This window comes from Lathyrus oleraceus, chromosome 6 (genome assembly GCF_024323335.1).
Source record: "Lathyrus oleraceus cultivar Zhongwan6 chromosome 6, CAAS_Psat_ZW6_1.0, whole genome shotgun sequence".
NCBI lineage: Eukaryota > Viridiplantae > Streptophyta > Magnoliopsida > Fabales > Fabaceae > Lathyrus > Lathyrus oleraceus.
This window is the reverse complement of record NC_066584.1, coordinates 189,950,801-189,964,394: the sequence shown is the minus strand read 5'-3', so window position 1 is coordinate 189,964,394 and position 13,594 is coordinate 189,950,801. Positions and strand designations below refer to the sequence as shown.

Below are 13,594 nucleotides of genomic sequence, written 5' to 3'. Positions count from 1 at the left end.
TCTCGTACTACAATAAAATCAAATAGAATATAATCTTAAATCTGTAGGATCAAATATAATCTAAGACAAAAATTATAGTCATTAATATGTTCTTGTTGAGGGTTTAGTCCATGTTTATTTTCTGTATTTTAAAATTTTAAATGTTAGATTCTATGCTTTTCCTAATTTCTTTATTTTATGTATCTTCATTTATTATCTTTTCATTGTCATGTTTATATACTTATTGGCCTTGCAAATTTCAACTATAGCTCAATACGCATACTTATTGGCCTTGCAAATTTCAATTATAGCTCAATATGCATAGGTTTTTTTAGTATATAGGCAAGTGCGCTAGTTTGGTTCAGGCATGGTTTTAAATTGCGGTTTGCAACCGCAATTGCACCCGCAATATTGTTTTCTCAGTTAATGTAGTGAGTCAGTTTATGCATTCTCCTTTCGAGGTACATTTTTAGGCAGTTTATAGGATACTGAGATATTTGAAGGGAAATCCTGGAAAAGGATTATTTTTTAAGAAGACTAGTGAAAGAAATGTGTCTATCTTCACCGATGCCGATTGGGCAGGTTCAGTCACATATAGAAGATCAACCTCTGGATATTGTACCTATTTTTGGGGTAATCTTGTGATATGGAGGAGCAAGAAACAAGGAGTTGTAGAAAGGAGTAGTGCAGAAGCCGGGTTTAGAGCTATGTCTCAAGGTATTTGTGAAGTATTATGGATCCCTAGAGTCCTAGAAGAACTTAAGATGAAAATTGAGCTTCCATTGAAATTGTACTTTGACAGTAAAGCTGCTATTAGCAGAGCTCATAATCCAGTTCAACATGACAGAACCAAGCATATCGAGATTGATCGACACTTCATAAAGGAGAAGTTAGATGCTGGAATCATATGTCTACCCTTCGTGACTTCAAGTCAACAAACTGCAGATATCCTGACCAAAAGTTTGACAAGACCTACTTTTCAGTATTTGATAGACAAGTTGTACATGATAGATATCTATGCACCAACTTGAGCGGGGTGTTGGAAAATATATTATTTCGGTTTTATTATTGTCTTTAATACTACCTTTATTTTTTTTATTCTCCATTAAGGAGAAAATCAATTGTAATAATTGTATCCTCACTATATAAACCACCTTAAGGTTGACGAATAAAATAGAACAACTTTTACCTATTTTTTCCAATAAATTTTTCACTGTTTAGGTTTGTATGTAACTCTTTGTAACTGATGCTCGACTGTTTTGAGAGACAGAAAATAAGAAAGGGCAAAATCACAGGCTAGTGATAACAATGACCTTTTTGTGAGTGTAGACAAACCTATTCGGATTGTTGATGTTGTTGTTGGAATTCTTACGATAAAAAAATGCACGTTTTGAGGTACAAGCTATTTGGCTCTTTCTTTGTCATATATTGATGAGTTGTGGATTATCTGAGTGGTTGTAACTTGGTTAAGATGGCAAAGAAGTGTACTATTGTTATTCAGTTTATCGAAGATGCTATACATCCTGCTAAGTGTAGAATGTTTGTTGGCATGGTAGCTGTGATATTTTCTTATGTTGCTTAGCCTGATTAGAAAATCACTTCATTGTATTCACTGCTACTTTATATACTATTGTTGTTTACAACTACTTTCTTGGTTTGTCTTTTCCTATAATTTCAATTTGTAGCAGCATCTGCATCAAGCTAAAGGGTCTTAAATGAAACTTTCAAGGTCAATATTGGTCTTAAACTGATAAGGAAAATAGTTAATATGTTTTTCAAAGAGCTAGTCCAATAGTTTTGATTTTTTTAGGTACTAAGTTTGGGGAATGGTTTGTGTTTGGCCAATTTATTCTTCTCAATTGGTGGTCGGAATATATTGTATTGATAGGATGGTCCACTCCCTACACAAAATGCTTTTGGCTCCTTCTACACTATTTCACTTCTATGCACGATGTTGTCGGATCCTTCCGCACGGTTCTAGTACCTTCGCTGTTTGGCTCCTTATGTACCACTGGTGTTTCACATTAAGTAATTTATTCAATAAAAGATGGTTTTCTACTTTGTTCTACATTTTTCATTTAGCTCTTCTCTTCTCTTTTTTTCTTGAACTTTAAAGGCATGTAGAGCTACATGCATCCATGATTTCTATTGCTCAGTTGTTGATCTCTTTTTATGATGATAAAATATTTCATTGTAATTGGACCTTGTTTCCAATACCGGACTGGAAGCAAGACCCTTATCACTTAAATTGTGCATATTTTTGAATAGTGGAGCATTCAAGAAATAGGTAGGCTTGTTCCCCATTCATTCATAATAAGTTCCTTACATTTCCTTTTAAGGCAAAAACAATGTTCAATTATAAGTAGAAACTTGAATTATTTAGTGCATTTAAGTACATAGGAATCCCCAATTTGATTTTAGACAAACTCAATTTGTTTGATAAGTTCACACTTGATTACTCACTTAATAAATTGAGTTTGACAAGAAAATTATATTAGAGTATTGTGTTCATACTAGCATAGCTTTCTAGCTGGTTACTTCTTGCAACTTCTATATTTTTCATTGTTGCAATTGGCTTGTCTTTTAACAAACTAATTGTCTTTTCATGTCAGTCGTTTAGTTATACTATTCCTCCATAAAATTTGAGGCATTTGCTGTATAAATTATTTGTCTTCGAAATATAAAAAAAAATCCTCTATGAGATGTGTTTATTCCCATTGCTTATTGCAACCTAAGTAGGGGCCAAAGAGCTTGATAGAGAGTAGACATAAAAGCATCAACTCAAGTTCTTAGAGAAATAATTGGATCTTTGTGTTGCTAGTTACAAAAGTAATAATTATACAATGTTATTGTTATTGTTATTATTTGTATAGTGAAAAACTTAGTTGGAAGAATGTTTATTTAAATTGGAATAAGCTAGCAATATAAAAGACAAGAAACTAATATTTATGTTGCTTTTTGTAATTGTTTTTCTATTGTTCCTTTGCTCCTTTAGTGTTAAAATTTAGTTCGTAGTTGGTTAAAATTTGATATCAACAAATATCTAAATTTCTAGCTTATGTTATAAAATTTTATAATAGAGCTTCTTTACAAATATTAAAAATTTCTAATACTTTAATATTCCATTTAATGATTAAAAATTATATATTAATATGTATAATCTTTAAACCTTTAAAAATTCTATATTAATTTGTAGAATCTTTAAACTATTAAAAATTAAAATAATTGATAAAAAAAATTATATTAATGTTAATTGATGAAATTTGTTTGAAAGTTGAATATGTGGGTTGAAATTTATATGTACTATTTGTAAATAATAATTAAATCATATTTACAAAAGTTGTTTTGAATTTTTTTTCGATTTAATAAATGAGAGTAGTTTTTTTTTCCGCATGTTCATGAACATGGACAACTTTATTATTGGTAATTTTAATTGTTCCCTTAAATAGTCAAATTATATAAAGAAGAAAAATATATGAAAAAGAAGGGATAAGAATGAAGTATAAAAGAACAACTATAAAAAATGGGAGAAAAGAAAAAGAGCATAAAATTTTATATATATAAATAAAGAAGAAAAACATATGAAAAGAAGGGATAAGAATGAAGTCTAAAAAAACAACTATAAAAAGTGGGGTAAAAGAAAAAGAGCGTAAAATTTTATAACCAAGAGAAATAACTAAGCCAAACTAGTTACGTCATATTATCCTAAATGGCGCAACAACACAACAAGCTACTTCCTTGCAAATCTGATGGCATTTGTATGATCTACAACCATAAGCCTCTAGAAAGTGAAATTGTGAGTTGCAGAACTTGTGCAACACCATGGCATGTTCCATGTTTACCTTTCCATCCCCTGAAAATCTTTGATTGGAATTGCACTGCTTGTTCTCAACCTGTGGATGTCAACCACGTCGCCGATGCATCTGCTCCTCCTATCACTTGTAGTCTTGTTTCCACCATCTACGCCAACGAGAATGATACTTCACTCACTGGTGAAGAAAGGTCCAAGAAAAGTCATGAAGTCTATGATAGATCTCCTAAACCACCTTTTGAAAACAACAACAAATATAATGACTTGTATGGCATTTTCTATAGTAAGCTTAACTGCACTTTCTGCTTGCACTTGCCTGAGAGACCTATCACTGTTAGTTTCTTTCATTTCCCCTATTTATATTTTCTCTTTACCACTAAAGAAATCTTTTTATTTTATTTTAATTATTTGACAATTTCCAGTGACATTGTATTTAAATCTTGAAATCGAATCTTCAGACAACCCAATTAAATTTGTTTTTGTTAGGTTCTCTAAACAATTTGATCTTAACTGAAACATATTAAACATTTGGTCTTATTAGAATTATTTTTTAAAATTGTAATTTATTATTTGTTGTTATTGGGGTTTCAGACACTATGCGGGCACAATTTTTGCATGAAGTGTTTTGAGAAATGGATTAAGCAAGGAAAAAACAATTGCCCAAATTGTAGGGCTGAAATTCCAGCAAATATGGCGAGTGATCCACAAATCAATGCACAACTAGAGACCACCATTCAAATGGCTATATCAGAGAGTGTTGCTCATGGGAAGATATTTTTGACGATTTCAAAAGAACATTTTAGACCCATTGTTGCTGAGAATGATCCAATAAGAAAATGGGGAGTTCTTGTTGGTGATACATGGGAGGGTTTGATGGAATGTATCCAATGGGGTGCTCATTTTCCCCATGATTCCAGGATTGCTAGTCAGAGTGTTTATGGTGCTCAATCTGTTGCTCTATCTGGTGGTTACATTGATGAGATAGATCATGGTAATTGGTTTCTTTATAGTGGAAGTTGTGGAAATGACCTTAGTGATAACAAACGTACCAACAAAAATCAGTGCTTTGATAAAAAATCTGAGAGAAAGAATGAAGCTTTGAGACTCAGTTGCGAAAAAGGTTATCCTGTTCGTGTTGTAAGGTTTGTCTTATTATAAATTCAATTGTTTTGTTCTTTAATAGTTTAGTTTTAAATTTCAATGTTATAATATGTGATGAATTTTTACACAGATTTGTGTAAATTTATATGGTATTTAGATTGTAAATCCATTAATTTGGTTCAGATCCCACACGAAGAAACGCTCCTCTTATGCACCCAAAGCAGGAGTGCGATACGATGGGGTTTATAGAATTGAAAAATGGTGGCGCAAAATTGGAAAGCAAGTATGGTTCTTGTTTGTAATATTTATCCATTCCATTTATGCATGCAAGGTTTGTAGATATTTGTTTGTGAGGTGTGACAATGAGCCTGCTCCATGGACAAGGTTGGTTATTTGCATATTTTGTTCCCGGCGTCTTGTGTATTTTTACAAATAATCCGAGTAGATGTATAAAACATGATCCTTAAATTCATTTTGTTGATCTGAAGTGAATTATCCGAAGATCGTCCCTATCCACTACCTATAATTGAGGAGTTGAACAATTCAATTGATATTACTGAAAGGAAGGGTGATCCATCGTGGGGCTTTGATGTAAGTGGTGTTTTCTACTGATATGTTTTACTTAGATTTCTTGATGCCATAAAGGATTTATTTTATTTCTTTTTATTACATTTATTTATTTTCTTAAACATCACTTTTATACTTTATAAGACATGATAATCACAATCATTAAGTTTATGTTTTTGTAAAAAAAAATCCTTTACATCTGAAATACTCAAAGTTGTATGCCAAACATAGTCGAAAGTCGAATAAAGGGTGAGTTGATGCTCGTACAGTCAAATGATAGTCAAATGTCATAGTTCTTATAAGGTCTATAACTGTGTGCATTTGTCTAAATTTTAGGAGGAAAAAGGTTGCTGGCTATGGAAGAAGCCTCCACCGCCAAGTAAGAAACTAGTGAATGTGAATCCTATCGATGAAACAAAAATAAAAGTTGATGTGGCAAAAGCAAGAAAGGTGGCCTCAAAAATCAAGGATAAGCTTTTGAAAGGTATAAGATCCTTGGTGATAACTATTCACCTTGTTTCTTTTTAATTAGATGTTGTTGTTGTAAGAATAATATTGTAGTGAATTTGTTAAGTTAATATTTTTGTAGAGTTTGGTTGCAATATCTGCCACAAGGTGTTGGCTTCCCCTCTTACTACACCATGTGCTCACAACTTTTGCAAAGTCTGCTTGGAATGTGTGTTTTCAAGCCAAAGTTATATAAGTGAGAGGGTCACTCAAAGTGGACTTGCTTTGCGGCCAAAGAAAAACATCATGAAATGTCCTACATGTTCGACTGACATCGTGGATTACCTTGAGATTTTAAAGATAATGCTGACCTCTTTTAAAATAAATGGTTTATCTTGAGATTTCACTTTGAAGTTGGCGTTATTAGTTTTAGCGTTATTTTTAGCCATTGGATTGCATTGAATATTTGTAATGTGATTTATAAGTTTCAGTATTAGGACTTATATTTGCAACAACCAAATAAAAAATGGATTGTTGTTATCCTTATTCATGTTCCTTTTAACCTATCTGAAAATATGAAATTCAGTGTGGAATTTAGTGTTTATTATAAAGTCTTTTGGTATTCAATTTTGACAATTTATCTACATTTAATAATGTTTCAAGTTTTGTTGGAAATTATTTCATACTTAATATTGGTCACATATGCATTTGATAATGTTTGATTCTTTTGTTTCATATCTCTTGATACTTAACATTATTAACAGTGTATGTGTTTTCTTTCAATTATTTAGTGAGATAAAAAAAGACTTATTTTTATTATTATTTATGGTTTTTAATAGGTTAACACAGACATGATGGACATCATAGAATCACTCCAGAGAGATTTTTGATGCCAAGACGGTAGAGATGGTGGAGAAACATATTGATGATGTGGAACTGGAAAGGAAACGAATGTCTTGCAATTATGATTTTTTTTTGGATTTGCATTATACTTGTTGAGGTTTGATAAGATATTTACTACATTTGGGAATTGGTATTGTTTTACACAAGAAAACATGAGTCATTTCATTAATCAAGGGTTCTTCCATAAAAAAAAGGAATCAAATCAAAAACACAACATCTAGTCTAAGAATCGACCGCTTTTGCTAATAAATGCGCAATCGAATTTACTTGACGCTTAACAAACTTCATGTCGAAGTTGGAGTTACGATGTAATAAATTCTTAATGCAAAAAATAATCAAACTAAACTCAGAAATACCAACTTTATTTGATATTGCCTAACTAAGTGTCATTTTAAACCTGAGAAGGAGTTGAATCATTTTATATTTTAATATATACCTATCAAGTTATATTTTCATATTCAAGTGATACATACGTTTCTTTTACATTACTGTCAGTTTTTTATATAACTTTTAAGATATTCTTTTAAGGCTTACTTAAGATTTTAAAATTGAACTCAAACCACAAGGCACCTTTTTTGAGATTGAACTTCGTGAATTTGAAGCATAAAAACTAGAATTTCAATTTGATCTATTAATCTATTTTTTCATCTACTGGAAAAAATTGTTTTCCAATCCATCCGTATATAATTATCGATGAATTCAATCTTGTAATATTATAGATGAATTCAATCTAGCCAATGTATTTAAAAAATTCAAAGTATTACTTTTAAAGTTTATTTTAATTCTAATAAATTACTTTAATATTAAAATAATTAAAAATTATTTATAAAATTATAAAAGTGAAACATTTATTATATAGATGACATGTTTATATTAAAAAATTAATTATAAAAAACAAACAAATAAAAAACACTTTTCAATAATATAATTATTATTATTATTTTTATTTTTATTTTATGCATGAATATACAATTTATCTATGAAATGAATTTAAATTATTTTTTAAATTTAATCTATTAATCTATCCTCCAATCCATCTAAGAAATCACATGTTTTGCAGATTACTAATTAAGAAAATTCCATTATAGACAAACATTATTTTTACGATGATAATTATTCTTTGATAATAACAACTAAAGTAAAGTATAAATGGGTTAAAGATGCAACCAAAATAATTAAGCTTGATAAATTGGTTTCTCTGATGATGGCAATTAAAGAAATTTAACTCATGTCTCAAATAAATTAAAATCCAAGCAAGTGTTTACAAGATAGAAGTATCTCACAAGACTTGAGGTATGTGAAAATCCGCCCAAATGCATCCGAGTGAATATTAAGATTTTAAAAAAATCACTTAAAGCTATTTTGAATAACTTTAAAAAAATTAAGATATAACTTTTTTTTTTAAATTATATAATTTTGACTATACTTTAATCTTCAATAATGTATATTATTTTACTTGTTATGTTATGGAAAACCCGTCCAAATGCATCTAAGTGAATAAATATTATAAAAGCATTAGGATTTTCTTGCAAAGTATACAACTAATCACACACACACTAAAACATTTTTTAAACTTATTTTCCTCAAGAAGATATTTTTAAAAATTCTTAGAAAACGTGACAGATGAGTTAAGAGTTATTAGAAGAGTTCTAGGATTTTTTTTGTCTTTGCCAATCGATTGAGTCAATTCAAAATGTGTCCTAAGAGAGTAGGACAACATCTTAATGATAAGTAACAAATTAATATATCCGCTTTCCTTTTTAACTTGCTAATCGATTAATTTTAGGTCTATCAATCGATTGGTGCATAATATCAATTGATTTGCTTTAAAAACTTTTCCTTTTTTGTGTCAACCTCTAGCCTATAGATAGAGGTCCCTTCCCGCACATTTTCATATCTAGAAAAAACATGATTTCAGTTTTCACATCTCACTGTCTCTCTAGAAAATTCTTTTACTTTACTTTCTCTCACTAAAAGTTTAGCAGTAGCGCATTCGAGAAAGTCATTTTGCGTGTGAGGAAATCGTAGTTCTGAAGGGTAGTTATGTAAGTCGCTTGACGTTGGATCAAGCATTCACGTTGCAATGGTGTGAGTTTTATTCAGAAAACAACTTGACATTGAATCAAGTACCTTTTGTTTCCTTCAAATGCTTTGTTTATCATTTTGTATTTTTATCTTCGTTATTAACATGCATGGTTAACTAACTAGAAAGCAATAAATCTAAGTTATTACATGATCATGGGGTGGGGGAACATTTAACCCACAATGGGGGGATGGATCCACACAATACAACATAAGAGAATGAAAATAAAATACCAATTATAAACTATTAAACTATGTACCATGCCTAAAGCATACAAGTGGCATGGTACTTCAAACAATACAAGGTTATTGAAAGATAATGAATGGGTTAGGAGCATGACTAGCTAGGAGTGAGTTTGGATCTCAAAATCACATGTGGACACAAAACAACAAACGAGTTAGCGTGAGATCGAGTCAAATGGATGAAAATGATACAATAGATGTAAACATATTCAATGGTTAAAATCGGTTCCTAAGGTAATTGATTAATCAATGAAAAACAATCAAAGATCTATCATATGATCATGGCAAATGAAATTAGACATACAAGACATCCATCCCCTAAATTGAAATGGGATTTTCAATTTAATCAAAATGATCATAAACCATATGAATCGATTAAATGGACAATTAAAGTGTATATTAATTCTAAGGATTAAAAATCTACCTAAACATGAATTAAGATCGAAATGAATCCAAATGGAAAATTCCCGATCCAAATTCAAGAATGGGATCTAATGGACATGATCATACAAATCACCATACAAAAGTCAAATTGAATGAAAATTTAACCCAATTTCTAATCATGGAAAAAGAAACATTAATCATATTAATCCAAATAAAATCCACAAAAAGAAATATCAAAATCTAATGACTAAATGCTACTTATGGCAAGGTTAAACTACTACTGAATTAATTCTGGAAAATTAAGAAATTAAATCTAATATAAAAATATGATTAAACCTAATTTCTAACTAATTACCTAATCCTAATTAACCATATGAACTACACTAATCAAACAAAATGAATTAATTTCTAATTCTTAAAATCAAGAACTTTTGTAATTCTAACATGGATTAACAAAACAGAATCATGATTAGCAAAGAAAATAGAACTAAAAACCAATTAAACCACAATTAAAAATAAATTAATAATGGTTAATGGGGATTAATCACTATGGGCCATAGGGGTGAGAGCAATAAGGGGGTTTAGTGTTTGAATATCGCTTGGGCTTCAAGCCCAAGCTTCTAACCATTCCAACCGGGTTCAACATGAGCAACCCGAAACTATCCTCCTCTTCACAAGGAAGCTCGTCCCTCATCTCCAAAACCGAACGGAGGATCGAAACAACGGGAAGCTTATTCGCAATACCAACATGATTTGATTGCAGTAGGATATGTTGGTTTTGACTTGGCTTGTGGTGATGAATGGCAATGCTTGTGACATTTGAATTTGTTGCATGACATTTGAATTTTCTGCATTTTATCAAATGATATGGCCATTATATGAACTGATCTTATTGTTTGCATTTGATCGCTTGAATTAATTAGGTTTCTTATGAATGATTGTTGTTATGATGCATTGGGTTGTGAACTGTTGGTTTTGCAATGACTGGTTTGTAGTGCTAGGTTGGTGCAATGGTTTTATGTGGTTTTTATCATGATTGTTTATGTGTTTTGACTTTAGCTTGCAAAATCCTATGCTTTTCAACTTCCTGCACCAGAACCTGCTTCATAGGTTAGGGTATTAGTCAGCATATCTGACTTCATTTTCTTGTATGTGATAGCATATGACACCCTTGTGCTAACTAATTGAGAAAGATCATTCTTCTCCTTATTTGATAGTAGTTGTAGTGCTGCCAGTCTTATGCTTGATGGGGACATAATATGTAATAATGGAGAAATTAAGTCTTTAACAAAAGAAGTAGTTGTAGCATGATCAAATAAGAGCATATGGGTGCTTAAGAGGATGCGATGATGGGATGCCAATTTCCAAACTCTCTTCCTTTGATTTAAACCATATATTGTGATATTATGTAATAGAATTAGAGATTTTATGTTTATGAATGGATTGGAAAATGTATGCATTTGGGATTGAATGGTTAAATGAAATGTAATTTGGAAAATTGAAAATAGAATGGAATGGATGTGTTATGAAAATGGAAGTATTGAAAATGGTTATTGGATGGTTTCAAAAAATGTAAAAATTTTGGAGATTGAAATTAAGATGGAATTGATGTATTGTGTTCATAATGAATGGGATTAAGGTTAATGGTTTAATGATGAATGGAAACAAGGTTTTGGTTTGAAATTATGGTTTGGGTTGACTTTGGTCAAGGTTGACCAAAAAGTCAATTGTTGACCAAAGTCAACACTTGGTCAAAGTTCCACTCTTTTTTGTATTTTCTCATGTAATGGACATTGTAATGATTGAAGTTGACCATTTGAATGAAATTGGATTGGTTTTTGAATTGGATTTGATATTTGAAATGAATTGGATCATGAAGTGTAATTTGGATGGAATATGACTTGAAATTAATTGACATGAACAAAGGTTATGACTTTTCAAGATTTATAATGGTTTAAAATGGCTTTAAACATGAACACCATGATGAACTATGGACATGAATTTTTAAACGACCTTTGAAGAAACCAAACCAAATATGACCTAACCAAAGATCCAAACATCAATGGCATGAATATGAATTTGTGAACAATGGCTAGATGGAATGACACAAGACACGTGAGAAAGCTATGAACATGAGGAGATGATCATATGAAATTTGTGGGGCCATGAATTTGGACCAAAACCAATGGTCACAAACAAAAGATGCACATGGGAAAGCATGAACTCGATGGGACCAAAACCAAAGGAGGCAACACGAATGGCTAAAGAACAAGGTTGTAGGATGGATTTTGAACATGTAAATTCATCACGCATAATGGATGATGAAGAATCAGATGAAACAAGGGTTATAGAGCATGATTAGGGTTTGTGGAGCCATTAGGTGAGGATCCCTAAATAGGGTTTTTCTTCACCAAGAAGCCATAGTTGAATCTCCAAAGTTGATGCACATACAAAAGCTTCAAGAGATACCTCCAATTAGGGTTTGATAGTTCGAGCCACCTTTAACTATAGAGAAACCCCAGTTTCCACTAGGTGCAAGCACAAAGCCTGGGATCTAAGATACACGTCCTCTTGTATTGATCATGGTTATGCAGATGAAATGAATGACCACAAAGGGTACGTACATGATTAGGATTAGTGGCCTAGATGAACTTTATGAAGGGTATGGTGAATTTTGGGGTATGACAGCTGCCCCTATTTAATCTTCTCAAACCTGAATGTATGGATAGTAACAGCTTCTGGACATTAAAGGTAGGAGGGGATTAAATACTACAAATATCGAAAAACTTGCCCACCAAGAACAAATGAAATATGAAGATAGGCCATGAAGAAATTCTCCACCGAGGTATAGGATGAATAAAGTAGCTTTGTGCAAGGCAGCTGCTGGAGATTTAAATGTTATCTAGTTAATGAATATTTATGGAAGGTTAGGGATGCATGACATATACATGATGCTAATACAATATGATTAAACTCTTTTTTTTCAATAAGCTCTTTGTATTTTTATGAACAAACTTTTTATTTTTCTATTTGTTTTTCAAAATTCTCTGGCAAGTACTGAGGCAATTTCCGTTGGGGAGAAAGGTGGAAGATGCTGGACGAAATGATTTGCCAGGTGGAACCTGGAATTTGATGTGATGGTTAGGGAAGTAAGGATATGGATAGACCCATCATGTACTGGGTTCTCAGAGGGGATTTATTTTTTGTTTCGTAGTTGTCCAGAGAAGGAAGGAAGGAAGGCCCAAACACCGTCCGATATTTCAAAGAGGTAGTGAATACTTACCACAAAGTTCAGACTCACACGGAGGGACTGGTTAAACACATTAAAATTTACAAAGACACACAGAAAGGTCGGATAGTATTTGTGTTTAACAATGTCGAGGAAATGGTTAGAAAGGATTGGTCAAACATAATTCAAATTGCAAAGACACACAGGAAGGTCTGATATTATGTATGTTTGACACGGTTGGGAAAATGGATATAAAGGATTGGTCAAACATAATACAAATTACAAAGACACACAGGAAGGTCTGATATTATGTATGTTTGACACTATCGAAGAAATGGGTGGAGAGGCCAAATACAAAGACTTGGGCTTGGTGGATAGGGAGGTTGGATCAAACATATTCAATTTGCAAAAACACACAGGAAGGTCTGATATTATGTATGTTTGACACGGCTGGGGAAATGGATATAAAGGATTGGTCAAACATAATACAAATTGCAAAGACACACATGAAGGTCTGATATTATGTATGTTTGACACTACCAGAGAAATGGGTGGAGAGGCCAAATACAAAGACTTGGGCTCAGTGGATAGGGGGGATGGGTGAAACATACTCAATTTGAAAAGATGCACAGGAAGGTCTGATATTATGTATGTTTGACACGGTTGGGGAATGGGTAGAAAGGATTGGTCAAACATAATACAAATTGTAAAGACACACAGGAAGGTATGATATTATGTATGTTCGACACTACCAAAGAAATGGGTGGAGAGGCCAAATACAAAGACTTCAGCTTGGTGGATAGGGAGGCTGGGTCAAACATATTCAATTTGCAAAGACACACAGGAAG

General features: G+C 31.9%; 1 protein-coding gene across 2 annotated transcripts; it reads left to right on the top strand.

Annotated features, from left to right (window-relative positions):
- The first annotated feature begins 3,616 nt into the window (after positions 1-3,616).
- LOC127092954 (E3 ubiquitin-protein ligase ORTHRUS 2) lies at positions 3,617-6,964 on the top strand. 2 transcript variants are annotated; one of them, XM_051031850.1, is made up of 6 exons: positions 3,617-4,123; positions 4,382-4,932; positions 5,075-5,275; positions 5,380-5,482; positions 5,795-5,942; positions 6,745-6,964. In XM_051031850.1, the coding sequence occupies exons 1-6, from the start codon at positions 3,689-3,691 to the stop codon at positions 6,747-6,749; spliced, it is 1,443 nt and encodes a 480-aa protein (XP_050887807.1). In that variant the 5' UTR covers positions 3,617-3,688; the 3' UTR covers positions 6,750-6,964. The 2 variants fall into 2 exon arrangements, with proteins under 2 accessions (XP_050887807.1, XP_050887806.1); XM_051031849.1 differs by lacking the exon at positions 6,745-6,964 and adding an exon at positions 6,048-6,451.
- Positions 6,965-13,594: the final 6,630 nt, after the last annotated feature.

Excerpts from the sequence above, each read along its gene's own strand:
- LOC127092954 (XM_051031849.1), top strand. The coding sequence starts at position 3,689 with ATGGCGCAACAACACAACAAGCTACTTCCTTGCAAATCTGATGGCATT. Across the intron at positions 4,124-4,381 it reads TGCCTGAGAGACCTATCACT|ACACTATGCGGGCACAATTT; the intron begins GTTAGTTTCTTT and ends TTGGGGTTTCAG. Across the intron at positions 4,933-5,074 it reads TATCCTGTTCGTGTTGTAAG|ATCCCACACGAAGAAACGCT; the intron begins GTTTGTCTTATT and ends AATTTGGTTCAG.